The sequence below is a fragment of the Rhinolophus hipposideros genome (genome assembly GCF_964194185.1).
Source record: "Rhinolophus hipposideros genome assembly, chromosome: 19".
NCBI classification, from domain to species: domain Eukaryota; kingdom Metazoa; phylum Chordata; class Mammalia; order Chiroptera; family Rhinolophidae; genus Rhinolophus; species Rhinolophus hipposideros.
In genome coordinates, this window is record NC_138065.1 from 3,087,904 (window position 1) to 3,104,875 (window position 16,972).

Consider the following 16,972-nt stretch of genomic DNA (forward strand, 5'->3'; position numbering starts at 1 on the left):
TATTCTGTACCTGTTTTTTTGAGACTTTTAATCATGAATGGGTGTTGAACTTCGTCAAATGCCTTTCCTGCATCTATTGAGAGAACCACGTGGGTTTTTTTTTTGTTTGTTTCATTTTGCTAACGAGTCATATCACCTTAATTGATATACATATGTTGCATTCCCGGGATAAATCCCACTTAGTCACAATGTGTGATCCTCACTGTGTATTGCGACAGTGTGGGGGGTCGTTTTGGTCCCAGATTGAACAAAAGGGTGAAAGGGGTTGCAAGATGACCTCCTCCTCCCAAAAAGCTATGTGTCAAAAATAGAGTTCCTCACCCCAATAAATTAAAAAAAAAAGGGGGCATCAGGAAAAAAATATGTAAGTACTGACATTCAGCTGTATCCTGGATAAGATATTGAACTTGGAGGATAAACAAAGACTTCTCGGACATTCCTACAGAAGAAACCTACAAGGGGAAAAGCCAGGTGTCCCACACTCATTCAGAGAAGACAATGGAGCAATGTCTAGAATGTTCTAAAGGAAAAAAAGCAAAATCCAAAAATATTAAACTGATGGGAGTTGTCATTTAAGTAGAAGAGCAGCAGGCAGACACTGGAGCAGGAAAGAATTCAGGATCTCTAGCACCTGTGAGGTCTTCTGGGAAAGAGTCCAGCCAATCAGAAAGACAAATTTACATATATATATATTTTCACGGGATGTAAAGTATAGCATAGAGAACACAGTCAGTGGTATTGTAATAGCTTTGTACAGTGTCAGATGGATAGTAGACTTCTTGGGGTTATCACATTGTGAGGTGTGTAAATGTCCAATCGTTATGTTGTTTTGTACACCTGAGACTAATAAAAAAAGAATGAAGGAAAGATGAATTAAAACGAAGAACTTGGACACATAATGCACTTAACAAAAACTGGGAGGAAATGAGTTCAAATTTCCAATTTCTTTTAAGAATAAAAATCAAAATTAAAGGATAAAAATTTGGAAAAAAATAGACAAATTATTATCTAGTAATTGTCCAAGGTTATATTGGCATACCAAATTCCTTAATTAAGTGGTTTCTAGATTTTTATTTTTGTTATTTGTCCATAGAGATTGTGTACTGGTAAACAATGTCCTATTTATTGCTTTTTAACATCTGTTTAATTATTTTCTTGGGATAAATTTCTGGGAAATGATGGCTGCCTACAAGGTAGTCAATAAAATTCTCTAGCTTGGCATTGCCAAGTTGTTTTACCTTTTAGAAGTTTGAGCCATGTTTTTATTTAGTGTATTGATGAACCTCGTATTTGCTGAGGAAATTGTTACGTTGGGTAGATGAAGGCTCACCCCATGAATTGGAAAAGATTTGGCTTAAGTTTTTACCTATCTCTAAACCGTCAGGATGCGGAGACAGTTTCTAGTTCAATTACCTGTCCTTTGGCACCCCCTTCTGGGAGATCTACTCACTAACTTGTGCAGCCCCTCCCAGGGGAGATGCATGGGGCCAGGTAGAAAGGGCTCCCTGACAGAAGGCTTGAGATGGGGCAAAGCAGTTCACCTGTCACTCAGGGGCCCAGGTGGCACCTGTATGGAGACCAAGCCTACATATCTGGCCTCCCTTAGAGTAGGGTCACTGCCACATTGCTGTCGATTATTTCCTTATAACAAAGCTGTTCCTACCACTTCTCTCTCACCTGCCACCCATCCCCCAACCCTTACCATCTTCCCGTGCCCAGGACAAAGTGGTGGCTCTAGCTTGGCACACAGGACCCTTCCTGTTTTTCTCCATCCTCCTCTCCAGCCCTGCTTCTTCTGAATGCTTTGGACTCCTTCCCCAGCCGGCCACCACCCTCTTTCCTACCACCAAGCCTTTGCCCGCGCTGTTTCTTCTGTCTGGAGTGCTGGTTCTCCATGCTTCTTGCAACAAAAACCTTTCATTCAAGTGCCCCCTCAAAGACTACCTTCTAAGGAAATCTTCCTCAACTCTCCAGGCAGAAGGTATTCCTTCCTGGGTGCCCAGGGTACCCTGTGCGTGCCACTAAATTAGTAGTATTCATAGTATGTGTGACTCTGTCCCCTCCACGCACCCCCACCCTGTGAGCTGGCCCTGTGTCTTACTCATACTGCCTAGAGGGGCCTGGAATACTATAGGTACTTGAGAAATATTTGTCAGACAAATAAATGTGCTTCATGATTGTGGAGTTTGGGGGCTTCCCAGGAAGGAGGGCATTCAAGGAAGATGTATTTAAGTCGTGTGTCTGACCCCCCCAAGCCTTGGAGTTGGGAGGATGAGCTCTGAGGCAGGCGGATAGATAAAGTGACCTTGTGTGGATCTGAGATGCTTCAGATCAGGATCTGAGGGAAGGTGGGTCCCGGAAACTGGCTAATTGTAGGAAGCAAGTGTCATGTGATGTCATCTCAGGAATGCAATTAAGTCTCAGTGTCCCTGTGGGAAATCCTGTGAGAGTCACAAGACTGGCTGCCATGATTAGAGGCACCGAGGACGGGGCAGGCTGTGGGATTGGTGGCGGGGCTGCTGCTCACACAACTGCCTCCTGCCTGAGTGCTGGGGAGTCTCTAGGATAATCTGCAGCCGGGACTGCTGTGGGAGCAGCCTCTGCCCAAAGCGACAGGTCAGCCCCTTTTCTGAGGGACTTGTGAGGACGGGTAGACGGTGGTGGGTCTGTGCTGGTGCAAAAAAGCAGAGGTGGGCTTCTTACTTGTTTTGGAGAGTGTGTGCCGTGTAGATGTCCCAGCAGCAGGACTGTGGCCCAAAGGGGTTTAGGATCCAAATTAAGAGCATGTCTTTGGGGTCGTTCTCAGAGACATTGGTGTGAATCCAGCTCTGGGTGGGTCAGCTGTGTGATCTTGGGAAATTTATGTGACCTCTCTGGGTTTCATTTCCAACTCAGAAAAGTGGGAGTGATGGTGCCTAGCCCATGAGGTCATCGTGAGGACTCCATGGGTTACTGTGTGTAAAGGGCCTTGCCCAGTGCCTGGCCGGCTCCCTGAGAGTGGGAACCAGCAGTTGTTGTGAGTCTTATCTGAACAGGCTCCATGGAGGATGCCGGCTTGACTGTCCTGCCACCTGAAAACAGTAGCAAGTGGGGAACGGGAGGAATCGGCGGTAGTTCCTCACCTCTGTGCAGAGCACCGGGACGGGTGGCGTGGGGTGACCAGGACAGGCTGCAGGTGTCCCCACCTGCCCCACACTGGCCAGCCCAACGCATAGGGCCTGGAGGGCCATGGGAAGCAGGGATGAAGGGAGGGTACAGACGGCAGGTGCACTCCTTTAGACGCATGGCAGGGCAGCCACAGCCACAACGCTGGGACCCACATGTGGGCTGTACGCTCCGTCGAGGAAGGGAAACACCACCACTTGTGTGGGGTTGGGGCTCTGGGTGGTATCTTTATTTCACTGTTTCATTTGTGCTGCACAATAGTCTGTGGTAGTGGGGCTCTTGCCTTCTCAAGGGGGTTAAAAGCATTTTCACCGGAAAATGCTGTCTTGCTTTGAGGAGTGTAGTTTCTGTTTATTTTTGACTTCCGATGACTCCTAAGCTGAGGGCAGGCTTGTAGGGGAGAACACAGCGCTTGTCCTCAGAAGCCGTAGTCCCAGGGAAGGGACAGAGTCAGGGTCCTGAGAGTTCGCAGCAAAGCCACCTGTAGGGCAAAGAGGCTGAGGCAAGTTTGCAAAGGGTCAGAACGAGGGCAGGGAGGGACCCTGACACAGGGGCCGGAAGGTGGGCAGGAAGGAGGGGGAGAAGATTCTTGGCGAGGGGCCACCACTGGGGACTGGCCCAAATGAGGTGCTGCTCTCCTCCCAGTCTCCACTGTCCCCAGCTGCTCCACCCGGCATCTCCAGAGTTGCCTCCTGTCCCGGGCCGGGGTCCAGCCACCATGACGGACACGCCAGTGGAAGAATCCCTCTTCCAGCTCATTCACTGCTACCACCAGTACGCGGCCCGGGAGGGGGACACAGAGACCCTGTCGCTGGAAGAGCTGAAGGCCCTGCTCATGGACAGTGTGCCCCGTTTCATGGAGAGCTTGGTGGGTCAGGGGGGTGAAGAGGGGGGCTGGTGTATGGTTGGAACTGAGGGTGTTGGTGCAGGGAGCATCTCCCAGGAGAATTTCACTTAGAGGAGGGGGAGAGCTGAGGGCAGAATCTGTGGCCAGGAGGAGGATGGGCCCTGGCCGGCTTTTCTCCTGAAGCTCCCAGCCTGGCCCCACTCTAGCCCAAGTCTCACTAATCCCCCAAACTCCATCCTAACCCCAAACCTGTTTGTTCTCTCCTGTCTTGATTCCCATGAGAACAGGTCCTAAACCTTTCCCCTGCCCAGAGCCCTGTCAGGCAGCCCCTTCTCCTGGGGTTTCTGTAAATGACCAACCGGAGTGGGATATGGGCTGTTCTCGTGGGAATGTGGGCAGGGTAGGAAACGTAGCTTTCCCTCCCCCCTTTTGTCTGCCGGGCAACAGAGTCTTGGGCCAGCCTGAGGGCCCAGCCCTGAATCCAGGCGACACCTGGACACCCTGCTCAGGCCTGCACATCTCTGCCCTCAGGCCCGGCCCTGTGATGGAGTGTCTGTGGGCACTGCCTCTTGCCCTCTGTGCTGTGCCCCAGGGTCTCTGGATGGTCATCTCCAAGGACTTCAGGTCCGTGTCCTGACCCAAGGCCACTGCAATCCAGGAGAAGAGTGCCTTGGTCCCTGAGCGTCTCCCCTTGCCTGCCTTTGGGGACATCAGACAGGAGAGTCTTGCTCTCAGTTTATTGGCGTGTAGCCACAAGGGTCACAGCACAGGGACTGGGCTGAATGTGCTTAGTCCCCTGTTTCTAGGGAAACCTTTTCCCTACCAGGGCCATTTGCCTACACGGCAGGACTATGCAAAGACCCCCAGGCCCTGCCACTTATCGGGGTATGGGCCCCCCATGGACAGATGTCCCAGACAGCTGCAGGTCCCACGGCTTTGTTCTTTCCCTCACTCTGCTTTTTCTAGGTAACACAGGCCACGTGTCATAAATAATGTGGCAGAAGCCACAGCACACAGACATCTGACCCCACTCAGCACTGGCCGCAGGTGCAGGACATGCACACATGAGTGGCAGGTGGGCTCTGCCTGGGCAAGTCCCCAAGGGAAGGCCCGGGCTGGGCTGTCCCTGCAGAGGATTGTAGGTCGGGCCGGGAAGACAGGCTTAAAGAGCACCAGCTGACGGCCAGGTGCTCAGCCAGTGAGTGGTGCCCAGTCTGCACTGTCCATCTGCCCCACGTCGAGTTGCCCAGCAGCCCTCTGCCTCTCCTGGCTGATTCCGCAGCACAGGGTGTCCTGGCCGCTGAGTAGGGAGCTGCTTCCTGCAAGCCCCCGGCAGGCAGGGCCACACACAGTGCTGTCCCATCCCCCTCCAGAGGGCGGGCCGTGGGGAGCCTGGCCGTCTGCAGGCCCAGGCACCTGGGTGGTGGCTGACTGCTCTGCCCACTGCAGGGCCGGAAGGAGCCATACTTCATTGCTGAGCTGTTCCGGGCCGCCGACAAGAATAAAGACAACCAGATCAGCTTTGACGAGTTCCTCTACATCCTGGGCAGGCTGCTGAGGGACTATCACCTGCAGTACCACCGGCAGCTGTGTGCCCGTTACTGCGCCCAGCACAGCCTCTACTAGAGGGAACGTGGGCAGCGTCCCCGCAGGGGCCGGCTGCGGGCGGCGGAGGGGAGCTCTGCCATGTGTATCTGTGTGTGTGATGTGCGTGCGCACGCATGTGCATGTCTGTGGGAAGGACAGACGGCCGGGAAGGGAATAAAGCAACTGCAAACAGTTTCTGGTGTCACTCAGTTCACGGGAAGGGAGTCGGCGATGGGTCCAGGAAGGGGAGGTTTTCATCCCCCAAGGTAGGGGACCATCCATGTTGGGTAAGAGACAGAGCCCCTGCCTCCAGGGGCCCCTGCGTGAGGGGGAGACAGCTTCTGGCCCCAGCCTTCGTCGGAGAGGGAGGCCTCTCTTCCGTTGGGGAGCTGGCCCTCTGACAAGTGATGTTTCGACCATTCTTTCACTACACATACATGATGGGCCAGGAGCCAGGAGGGCAGAGGCACACTCAACATGGATCCTCATGATGAAGGTCTCCTGGTGCCGGGGCAGAGCCCCAGCGAATCAGTGTAGAAAGGCACAGTGGCCTGTGAAGGGGCCCGGACAGGGGAAGGTGGTGCTGGTGGGCCTGGGGCGGGCGTCAGGCCAGGCTGACAAGGAAGCTGTGTGGTGGGTTCAGTGCATGCTGAGTCAAACCGGGCAAGGGCAAAGCCAACGACCCAGCCTGTTATGGGGAGGAGCCATGAGTGGAAACTCAGTGATTGTCAATCAGGGAAGTCTTCCTGGAGGGAAGAAGGTCTGCGTCTGGTTTTGACCAATAAAAAAGGATGATGAATATGGGTGTCACTCCAACTCAGGGACACCTGTGACTCACTGATCCAACTCTTCTCGTGCATGGTCCCTGACCCCTCCCCGCTGAGACCTGCCCCTGCCCTGTTTCTGTGATGTCTGTTTTTCCCCTCTCTCTCCCTGGGAGCCCAGGACTCTGACGCACGCTCCCTCTGGGAGGGTCTCCTCCGCCGTTAGGCCTTGCCAGGGCCCATCCTGGTGGGCTTCTTCTCTGAGGATGGTTTGGGACCCCGTGTCCTGAACTTATTGTGGTAGAAACAATGAGTTTTAAAAGAATGATGGGCGATCATCCGCGTTGCTCCCCGTGCTAACAGGGGCGGCCATTTAAGGGACTCGGTTTGGTCCCCTCCGCCAGCTGGGTCTGTGTGCCACATGAGGGGAGCTGCGCCCTGCGGGCTGAGTGGGGACCTTTGTCTCTGATCAGACAAGCTCTGAAACCCGATTTTGCCCCGCTGCCCCCAGGCCTCCCCTCCCACACTTGCAATCTGCCAGCGCTTGCCTTTTGGGGCTCAGCTGGGCCTCCCCCTTTTCCCTGTGGACCTTCCTGCGCCCCGTGGGGCCTGAGCTGCCCTGTGCAGGTGGGTGCCCTGTTGGGTGTGTGGGGTTTGCTGTCCGTGTTTGGAACCAGGGACTGCGTCTTGGCACCTCCCTTTCCCCCGGGGCCCGTGTCAGCACAGGCTCTGCTCAGTGGTGTTGGAAGAAGAAAAGCAGGCAGGAGATTGGGATCCGCTGACCCCGGCGTGTGCTGCCTCCGTGGCATCTGGGAGATGGGGAGACAGTTAGCGCCAGACCAGGGGAGGTTCTTCCGCCTGTCTCACCTGAACCGACGTGGGTTCCACAGGCCTTTGAGTACCAAGGGGGCAGCTCAGCCCAGTGCTCGCCTTCCTCCTGCCCCTTCCTGGGGGGTCTCTCCACCGCCTGCCTGCGCTGCCCTCGTTTCCTCAGCCTAGGCCGGGCCTCCTCGGCTCTACTGGGACACTCAGAGGACCCCACTCTTTTCTGTAAACAGGGCCGGGCTCCACACCCCCTGGGTTGCCCCATGTCTGACAGTATGATTACAGGCTCTGCCTTCCCCCCATGTGCTTACCCAGTTCCCAACATCCTCTCCTGCTGGGGCAGGGGCTCTGCCCCCAAGGTGCCTGTCTGGGGGACAGTCTCTGCCGGCCTCACTGGTCAGAGGCTCCCCTGAAAAGCACACTATCCTAGGGGCTCAGGGTTGGCGCTGCCTTGAGTCTCCCTCACTGGACCTGGGGACTGCTTTCCGTAATTCTCTGCATGAAGAAAGCTGTCTTCACAGGGACCATTCTCAGGGGGTTGCTTTAAGAAAGGCATCTCCCGAAGGTCAGGGTCTGGGATGGTGTCCTGCTCATCACTCCTCTTGAGAGGGTCAGTATGAGCTCCACCTCCTGCTGGCCAGCAAATCCTAAGGAAAGCTTCAGAAAAGCCAGCTTGCTTGTTCTAATGTCTGCTTTTTGGCACCTAAGCACCAAGACAAAGCAGACCACATGTTCACAGTGAAGAGCCTGAGTAACCTCCATGCCTCAGTTTCCTTATCTGTCACATAAGGATAATTGTACCTGTAATACCCACTTCACAGGGTTAGTGGACGTAAAACCACCCTGCAAATATGATGTGCTCTCTGGGGTAAGGTGCTATTATGCCAGGTCATATAGGAGAGGGCCTGGTGAATAATAGGTATGTATCGAATGCTTTGTCACCAGTTGAAAATGTGTCATATTATAAGTCAGAAATAGCCCGATTTTCCTGTCAAGAAGTTGAGTAAGAAGTTAGACTGCATTTGATTGTTGGATTTATATCCTGCCTTGTTCCCAAAGTGGTTTCAGGGGGCTGGTGTGATAAAGGGAATTTCTGTATCACGGGGTAGGTTGTAGTCACACAACAGCCTAGCCAACTGTCCCCCGTGTCTTTCCTTAAGGAAAGAAGAGTCTGTGAGACTGTGCCTTTCTGGGACTCTGTTCCATTCTTGTGTTTACACCTTATGTCTCTCTGTCTGGTCCCCAAAAGATGGTTTGCAGCCAAAGACGGGTACGATATCTCACGGGAGATACAACCTAAGCCAGGCGGAGCTGAGTGGGGACCCCCAATGAGCTGCCTTAGACAAATATGGGAAGGGGCCTTGCCTCCCCTTCCCCCTGCCTGGGAAAGTCTGTTGCTGGCTCTGGCTTTTCCCTCGCAGCTATTTGTTAGAGAAATAATGAGGAGAACAAAGATCAGTTATCTCTATGGAGCTGTTACTATATGAGAGACTTGACATTGAGAAGGTACATACCTTAGGTAAGATATCATGGGACCTTGTACTTCGGCTGTTTGAAGATCAACATAATTGGTTTGGGATGTTTCTATAACGTGATAAGTGAGTCTCACAGACCGTGCCAAAAAACACTGCTACTCCCTTGCATACTTATCAATAAAAGCCTCCAGTCGGCTTTATTCTGGGCTCCAGTACTCTGAGACTGAGAGACCCCTGGCCTTCGGAGAGATTTAACAGCATTAAGTCTCTGTTTGTTTCTTTCTTAAAAAACTTAACCCAAACCGCCCCTTCCTGCATCCTCACTGCCCGCGTTGCGCAGGACGCGACAGTAGGTCAAGTGTTCAATTCCGCATTCATCGGTCCCCCTAGTAAGTATTAATTGAGCGCCTAGTGTGTACCAGGCCCGAGGGTTGTGATGTGGTTTCTGTTCCAAAGAAAAGACAGGTGAGAAACAGATGAACACAACACAGCAGGGCAGATACTATGATGCACAGGGGTTTGGAGAGCAGGAGAGAAGAATGAATTCAGTGTCCATAGGGGTGGGGACAGACAGGGACGGCCAGCAGGTGGTGCCCGGGCTGCATCAGGAAGGACAAGGGTGCTTTACCGGCAGAGAGGCATTCCAGGCAGGGCAGGAAGTTGATGATGTAGCAATGTGGCATAAGTCATCCAAATCACTTGATGCACTGCGTGTTGTGTCTCTCTGTGGGCCTCGGTTTCCTCATCTAGAAAATGGGAATAATGAGACTCCATAGCGCATAGAATTATTGTGAGAATGAAATGGATTGTGGTAAGTAAAAGCACATACAACAGCAACTGGCCCATGGTAGAAGCTCAGTAAATATTAGCTATGCTTTTGCTATTATTGGTTGTTGCTGTTATTGTGTGTGCCAGGCATGGTGCTGGGTCCTGGGGAGGCGGAGATGCATGGTCCAGGCTGGGTCCTCGAGGGCTGACAGCCCAGCTGGGGCATCAGGGCATCCACGGGCAGTAATTGTGTGCCCTGCTAGTGAGGTACTGCTCTGAGCACATGACGGTTGTTGTGTAAATGTTTTATTCAAAGGTACGAATACATATTAAGAAAAGTCCACACGTCACACATATTTTGCAGCTATACAATAGCACTATGAGGTAGATTCTATTTATTTCTAGGATTTTTAAAAATTTAAAAATGTTAACAAATTTTAATCGTGGCAAAATACTCATAACTGTAAAATGTACCATTTTTCAGTGTACAGTTCAGTTGTAAGTACATTCACATTCAATCTCCACAACTGTTATCATTTTGTACCCTGAAACTCCATGCTCAACAAACAATCCTCACTCCCCTCCCCCAGTCCCTGCCAACAACCATTCTCCTTCCTGTCTCTCTATACAAATCTCGTGTAAGTGGATTTGTAGGGTCTGTGTCTGCTTGGCCCAGGCTTATTTCACCCAACATAATGTCCTCAAGGTCCATTCATGGTGTTGCATGTGTCAGAATTTCCTTCCGTCTTCAAGGCTGAATAATATTCCATTGTATGAATAGACCACATTTTATTTATCCATCCATCCGTTGATGAACATGTGGGTTGCTTCCACATTTCGACTACCGTGAATAATACCGCTGTAAACATGGATGCACAAATATCTTTCTGAGACCCTGCTTTCAATTAGTTTGGATATATAACCAGAAGCGGAATTGCTGGATTGCATGGTAATTCTGTTTTTAAATTTTTGAGGAACCACTGTGCTGTTTTCCATTTTACGTTCCCACCAGCAGTGCACAAGGGTTCCAATTTCTCCACATCCTCACCGACATTTGCTGTTTCCTGTTTTTGTTGATAGTCGCCATTCTCATGGGTGTGAGGTGATACTTAATTGTGGTTTTGATTTGCATTTCTTTAAAGATTGGTGATATTTGGCATCTTTTCATGTACTTATTGACCGTTTGTATATCTTCTTTGGAGAAATCGCTACGCAAGTCCTCTGACCATTTTTCAGTCAGGTTGTTTGTTTTTTTGGTGAGTGGTGGAAGTTCTTTATATACTCTGGATATTAACCCCTTATCTGATATGTGGTTTGCAAATATGTTCTCATATTGTGTATGTTGAAGGTAGACTCTATTTTTAATCTCTACTCAATAATTGAGGTAACTATAACACAGAGAGGGTAAGTAATTGGCCCAAGGCCACACAGCTATAAAGTTACTGATATAATGAAGCCCAAAGGGCTGGGGAAACATGAAGGAGAGAGCGGCTAATCCCAGCTGCTTCCCCCAGGAGGCGATGATGGCCTAGGTCTGGAGGAGCACAGGGTACATATTTGTTGAATGCTTGAAGGAAGGCGAGAGGAAAAGGGGTTTTTCCCAGCAGAGTCAGGTTCTTGTCAGATCAGCCTCTGGAGCCTCCCAGATCAGACTGGGAAGCTCCTGGGGGAAGTACTTCACCTCCTGCCCTCAGCTCCCACATCTGTAGACTGGGTGGGATCTGTGCCCCACCTTCCTGACAGGCATGGTCTGAGGCTCCTAGTAGATTATATGGATTTGAAGTGCGTTGTACCAAGAAAAATGAGCCACAAATCTTCGGCGCTGGAAGACAATCTGAGTGGCATTTTGTTGGGGGACGCGGGTGCTCGCTCCTCCTGAAATCCTAGAGGAATTGGCACCTCCTCTCCTCTTGGGCACCAAGCACTTCTGGCTTCTCCAAAGAACCCCTGCCCCACCCCACCCCACGGAGTGAGTTCCTCTTCAGCCCAGGCTCCTGGGGTCACAGGCACACAGTCACCCCACAGAGGGGAGAAGGGGCCCCCTGCTGTGCTTATGCAGAGGCTCAGGGCCTCCTGCACACAGAGGGACCCCAAGCCAGCCTCTGGGTCCAGGCACAGTGCACCCCCAACTTCACAGAGCAGCAGAGGTGGGCAGGGGGGACGGCAGCAGGAGAGAAACTGGTTGGCCCTTAGCAACACACTCACAGAGTCCAACCACCCACAAAACAACAACACTAATGGAGGTACTGCACCATCATTGTTAAAAGCCAGCAGCAGGACGCATGTGTTAACCTGTTAGGGGGTCTTGGGACCCTTTTGAGAACCTGATGAAATCCACAGAGGAATGTGCTTGTGTGCACGCTCAGAACGATGCATTCAACGTCAGCTCCATTTCTGAGATGCAGAGACAGGCCCTGGTGCATGAGATGGGCAACAGTGGGGACTACGGAGGAGGCAACTTGGTCCCCAAGCCAGGGGATGGCAGTCCCCAGAGGAGGCCCCACCATGACCTCTTCCTGGTCTCTACTTCCTGGCAAACACCTTCCCCTCCCTACCCCCCCCCCCCATCGGAAATCTTCATTGTGCAGTGACTGCCCCACTCACCTGGTTGGGAAACCAGAGGCTGTGGCAACCCCGGAAGGGAGCAGCTGCCTCGGGAAGGCCTGAGGCCCCGGGCAGCTGGCCAAGCCCAGCCGCTATAAAAGGGAGCTGCCACCCAGCCCGCTCATCCTCCATCCACTCTGTCAACTCTGTTTCAAGGAGACCTGGTAAGTGGGACTGCCCTGGTCTGCTGCACACTTTGAGCTTCCCCCAGCAGGGCTGGGCGTGGGGTGGAGCAGCCTTGTCTGAGAGAGGGGAGCGAGAGCCTGCGCCTCTGGGGGAGGAGAGGTAGACAGGGACGAAGAAGGAGCCGTTCCTCCAGCACTTCTGTGTGAGGGCATATTTGTTGCCCAAGCTGGGCCTTTCTGGGGCACAGGGTGAGGGCATGGGAGAGCTGGCAGGCACTGTGTGTGTGTGTGTGTGTGTGTGTGTGTGTGTGTGTCCATGTCTTTTCACACCTTCCCATCACAGCTGTAGCCAGCTGCTGGGTTTAGTTATTCGGGAGGTACAGGCCAGGACAAAGCCATTCCCTGGGATATGAACCTTTCGAGGGTGCCCTAGTCTGCAGTGTGCTGTGTGCAGAGGCACCGTCCCCACCATGGGCTTCCTCCTGTGCTCTGCCTTCCAGGTGGGACAAAGTCTTGGGCACCATGCTGACCGAACTGGAGAGCGCCATTAACAACTTCATTGAAATCTACCACAAGTACTCCCTGGTGAAAGGGAACTACCACGCCCTCTACAGGGATGACTTGAAGAAATTGTTACAGGAGGAGTGTCCCCAGTACATGAAGGTGAGGAGGGGCTGGGTGTGGCCGGGTTCTCTGCCTGGCTCGGATGACACTGGGGGCCCCTGGTCCCCCACGGGGGATGGCCATGCCTCCGCTCGCACTGCGATCTTTACACTCTGCTTCTTTCCTCAATCTTGACAGAAAAAGGATGCAGACACCTGGTTCAAAGAGTTGGATATCAACCAAGATAACGCAATCAACTTTGAGGAGTTCCTGACACTGGTGGTGAAGGTGGGCATCGCGGCCCATGAAGACAGCCACAAGGAATAGCAGGGCTGTCAGGCCCTGGGGCTGGGCCCCTGGACTTGTCCCTCAAAAATAATAAAGTAGCTGATACCTCAGGCCTTTCTTGGTCTCTTGCTTTTCTCCTGTGGAAGGAGGTTCCTGGGGGCTGGAGTGGGGGGTGTTGGGACACGCACAGGAAGAGAACCAAACCTCTGTTGTCCCCCACGCCCCACCTCTCACGAACCTTCAGCGCTGACCGTTTGTCTGGTTTCCTCCATGCGTTCCACCCAAACTATTTCTGACTCCTCCAGTCCCGGCCCGGAGTCACTGGTTCTAGGACTTAAGGATTCTAAAAGGTCCCTGACACTATAGCTGATGATTTTCTTACTTGTCCCCAAATGGGTGACCTGGGAACCGAGTAATGTAAGGAAAACTTCTACTGTTCTCTAAGCTACACATTTATTTCCTGCTAAATGTCGTAGAGGTGACTCTTCAGAAATTAGGGAGGTAACCGGGTTGAAGTGTGTGTGTGTGTGTGTGTGTGTGTGTGTGTGACACACAGACACACTGGCGTTATACGTGGTGTGACTGTAGGCAGATGTTTAGAATCCTACATTGATTAATGCTGACAATAACCCCCTGACCCCACACCTGAAATTTCTCCTTCGAGATTTTGGAAGCCTGCCTTCTCTCGTGACTCCCAATCTTGCAGCTCGATTAAATAATAAAGGAATGGGCAGATAGGCCAATACATCAATAAATCTCAGCTCAGAGAACAGGTGCTCAGATGCTGCCTGGTGGGGTGAATGTTCTGATGTCAACGAATTGTCTAAAACCACCTCCCTGCCATCGTCACTTTGGATTTTCAAAGGCCTTTTAAATGGGAAAGCCAGCATCCAGCCTGGGAGCTGAGTTTCCATGCTGTGCCTGGGAAGTTTTCTGGTGTCCCCATTTGGGTGATGGTGACAGAGAGGGAGGTAAGAAGTTGTTACCAGAGTCTCTGAACCAGGGTTCTTCACTTGACTGTTAGGCGTCCCTGAAATGGAGCTGACGTTGAATGCATCGTTCTGAGCGTGCACACAAGCACATTCCTCTGTGGATTTCATCCGGTTCTCAAAAGGGTCCCAAGACCCCCTAACAGGTTAACACACGCGTCCTGCTGCTGGCTTTTAGCAGTGATGGTGCAGTACTTCCATTAGTGTTGTTGTTTTGTGGGTGGTTGGACTCTGTGAGTGTGTTGCTAAGGGCCAATCAGTTTCTCTCCTGCTGCCGTCCCCGCTGCCCACCTCTGCTGCTCTGTGAAGTTGGGGGTGCACTGTGCCTGGACGCAGAGGCTGGCTTGGGGTCCCTCTGTGTGCAGGAGGCACTGAGCCTCTGCATAAGCACAGCAGGGGGCCCCTTCTCCCCTCTGTGGGGTGACTGTGTGCCTGTGACCCCAGGAGCCTGGGCTGAAGAGGAACCCACTCTGTGGGGTGGGGTGGGACAGGGATTTTTTTGAGAAGCCAGAAGTGCTTAGTGACCAAGAGGAGAGGAGGTGCCAACTCCTCTAGGATTTCAGGAGGAGCAAGCCCTTCCCTTACCCAACAAAATACCACTCAGATTAACTGGCTTTCAATGTAGAAGATTGCTCACTCAAGATCCCTGGGCTTTTTGCTTGTAGTAAAACTTTAATCATACAAAAATGCAGATGAGCAGGGAACAGTAAGAGCTTACACCTTTACTTACCAACCAAGGGTTTAATTACCAGCCAGTTTCCCCCCCCCCCTTCTTCCGCCTCCCCCGCCAACCCTGGCTCAAGCCCTTGTTTCTCAGTCTAGTTGTAGGACACAGCTCCCTGGCCCATGCTGGTATTATGAGCCTCGCGCTCTCCCCGGCTGAGGCAGTCAGTCACCAGTTGTTGGCCGACCGCTCACAGCAGCTTACTGTAGCTCTCGCCAGCTGCTGGCCACTCACGCTGGCCACCGGCTGTTCCTGGTAGCATACGGTAGCCCACGGCAGCACACAGCAGCCTGGTAGCCCATGCGGACCTCTGGCTGCTCATGGCAGTGCAGCTCCAGGGAGAATGGTTGTTCACAATCTTAGAATTGAATTGGCAACCTCGGCTTTAGGAGCACGGTGCTCCAACCGCCTGAGCCACTGGGCCAGCCCACCAGCCAGTTTTATTATCAGCTAACATCTTAGTGAAAATGGTTGGCAATCAGGGGAGAATTAAGATTAGGACCTAAAATGGGATGAGGGTTGTCTAGTCATCAAACATGGAGATGGGTTCCTGCTGGACAAATGAGAAGGCCAGGGACATAGCTGCTTCCTTCACTCTTGGTTCCCCTGAATGGTAGCTTATCCATTCCCCAAAGTATTTTCAGTAAGTCAGGAGTATACACAACTTCTGCATTGTGGAAGCAGAGATTATGCAGATTATTCTGCATAATCTGGCCCAAGTGGCCAGTGCTGTTGGCCCAACTGGCCCAGGCAGGAAACGACCAGAAGGATGAATCCCAGGCCTCACTCAACCTTTAGGGACTATAATGGGAGAGTGCACAAAGGACAGAGTAACCGTCAGGTATCCACATGGGCGGTGGTGATGGTGGTGCCGTGGTACATATGCGCATGTGTGTCTGGGTCGGCATGGGGCAACATACCCCAGTGCCGTTGATTCCCCTTGAAGATACTCTGTTGGGCTTGCTGTTAATGGATTCTTTGCCTTTAGTTGACAGTCCAAGGAGTCTGGGGCTCTGAGCTTGCTCAGAGGGACGATGGGGAAGGTGGCCCAGAATGCCCTTTGGAATTTCACCCTAAGTGATGGGCACTGGTTGTGAAGAATTGCGTTGACCTTGAGCTATCAACAGTTGATACCCGAGCTCATGGTTGGACTGGGGAGAAGGCCCCATTGGCACCGGCTTCCTGGAGAAAGAGGTGGAGGTGAGAGGGGCGTCACCTCCTGAAAGGTCCATGGAGGAGGCAGGCTTGGAGATCGTGATTTGCAAACGAGACTGTGCCCATTACAGGAAGCACTGGGCAGAGTCAGATGCGGCTTGTAGCCCAGAGCAAGGTGCTTTGGTTTCCTGTTTCCCCAGCTACAAAAGAAGAACAAGGCAGGGGGAAGTTGAGAAATAAGTAGTTCAACAGGAAACCTCATGTAACATTTGAGCCCACAGAGGGGACCTTGGCTCACCAATTGAGGCAGATCTGGCCACTGAGATTTCCGGAGCCAGTAAGGATGACCTTTCTGAAATCCGATTCTCCACCCAGGTTCTCCACCCAAGCCTGCTGACTCCAGCCAGGTTCCTCATGGTTGTGACAAAAATCCCAAAGGGCATGGAAAGGACCTTGGAATTGGGCAATTGACCAAAAGAGTGTATTCCAATGGAAAGGACTTCCTCATACATCCTTCCACTTGGGAGCCAGAACCATTCTGTTGGGGTTCAGATACCAGCCTATCTTCTGGCCTCTTGACGTGGGGAATTCAGCCTAAATTCAAATGGGCTGAAGAAGGAAGGGAAAGCTACCGACACTTACTGAGCTCCTGTTGGGTGTCAGTGCGAAAGGAAAAAAAAAAGTCATCTCAAATCTGGAAAAAGACAAAATGGTGATTGCTTAACTCTTTGATCTCATGCTAGAGTCTGTCTGAATAGAAGGAAGTCCTTGCAACTTGTTAATCTTCCATCATCTGACACTTTGGGGAAGTGTAAGTGGTCGGCACAGTCTATTTGATGAAAAAGTCCCGGTGGATAAGGGCAGCTTACATCTACCTGATGGGGTGGCACGTTTGTAGAGACTGGTAGAGATGTTAAACCCCCAACTGTTAGGGTTTTCATCACCCTGTTGAAAGTTACAAGATTCTTGTATCTAACTTAAGGGTCTGACTTAGGCATCCCTTTCCTGACTCAAATATATTCTCAAATATTCTTCAAACCAGATTTAAAAATG

The 16,972-nt window shown here is 51.9% G+C and overlaps 2 protein-coding genes across 2 annotated transcripts; both read left to right on the forward strand.

Moving 5' to 3' along the window:
- Positions 1-2,501: 2,501 nt before the first annotated feature.
- LOC308487365 (protein S100-A15A) lies at positions 2,502-5,638 on the forward strand (the record flags this gene model as incomplete). Its single annotated transcript, XM_081025463.1, has 3 exons — positions 2,502-2,616; positions 3,811-4,033; positions 5,462-5,638. Exons 2-3 carry the CDS (start codon positions 3,884-3,886, stop codon positions 5,636-5,638), a joined length of 327 nt encoding a protein of 108 aa, XP_080881589.1. The 5' UTR covers positions 2,502-2,616; positions 3,811-3,883.
- Positions 5,639-12,164: 6,526 nt separating this feature from the next.
- Positions 12,165-13,160, forward strand: S100A8 (S100 calcium binding protein A8). The gene is made up of 3 exons (XM_081025413.1): positions 12,165-12,199; positions 12,661-12,823; positions 12,962-13,160. The coding sequence occupies exons 2-3, from the start codon at positions 12,683-12,685 to the stop codon at positions 13,088-13,090; spliced, it is 270 nt and encodes an 89-aa protein (XP_080881539.1). The 5' UTR covers positions 12,165-12,199; positions 12,661-12,682; the 3' UTR covers positions 13,091-13,160.
- Positions 13,161-16,972: the final 3,812 nt, after the last annotated feature.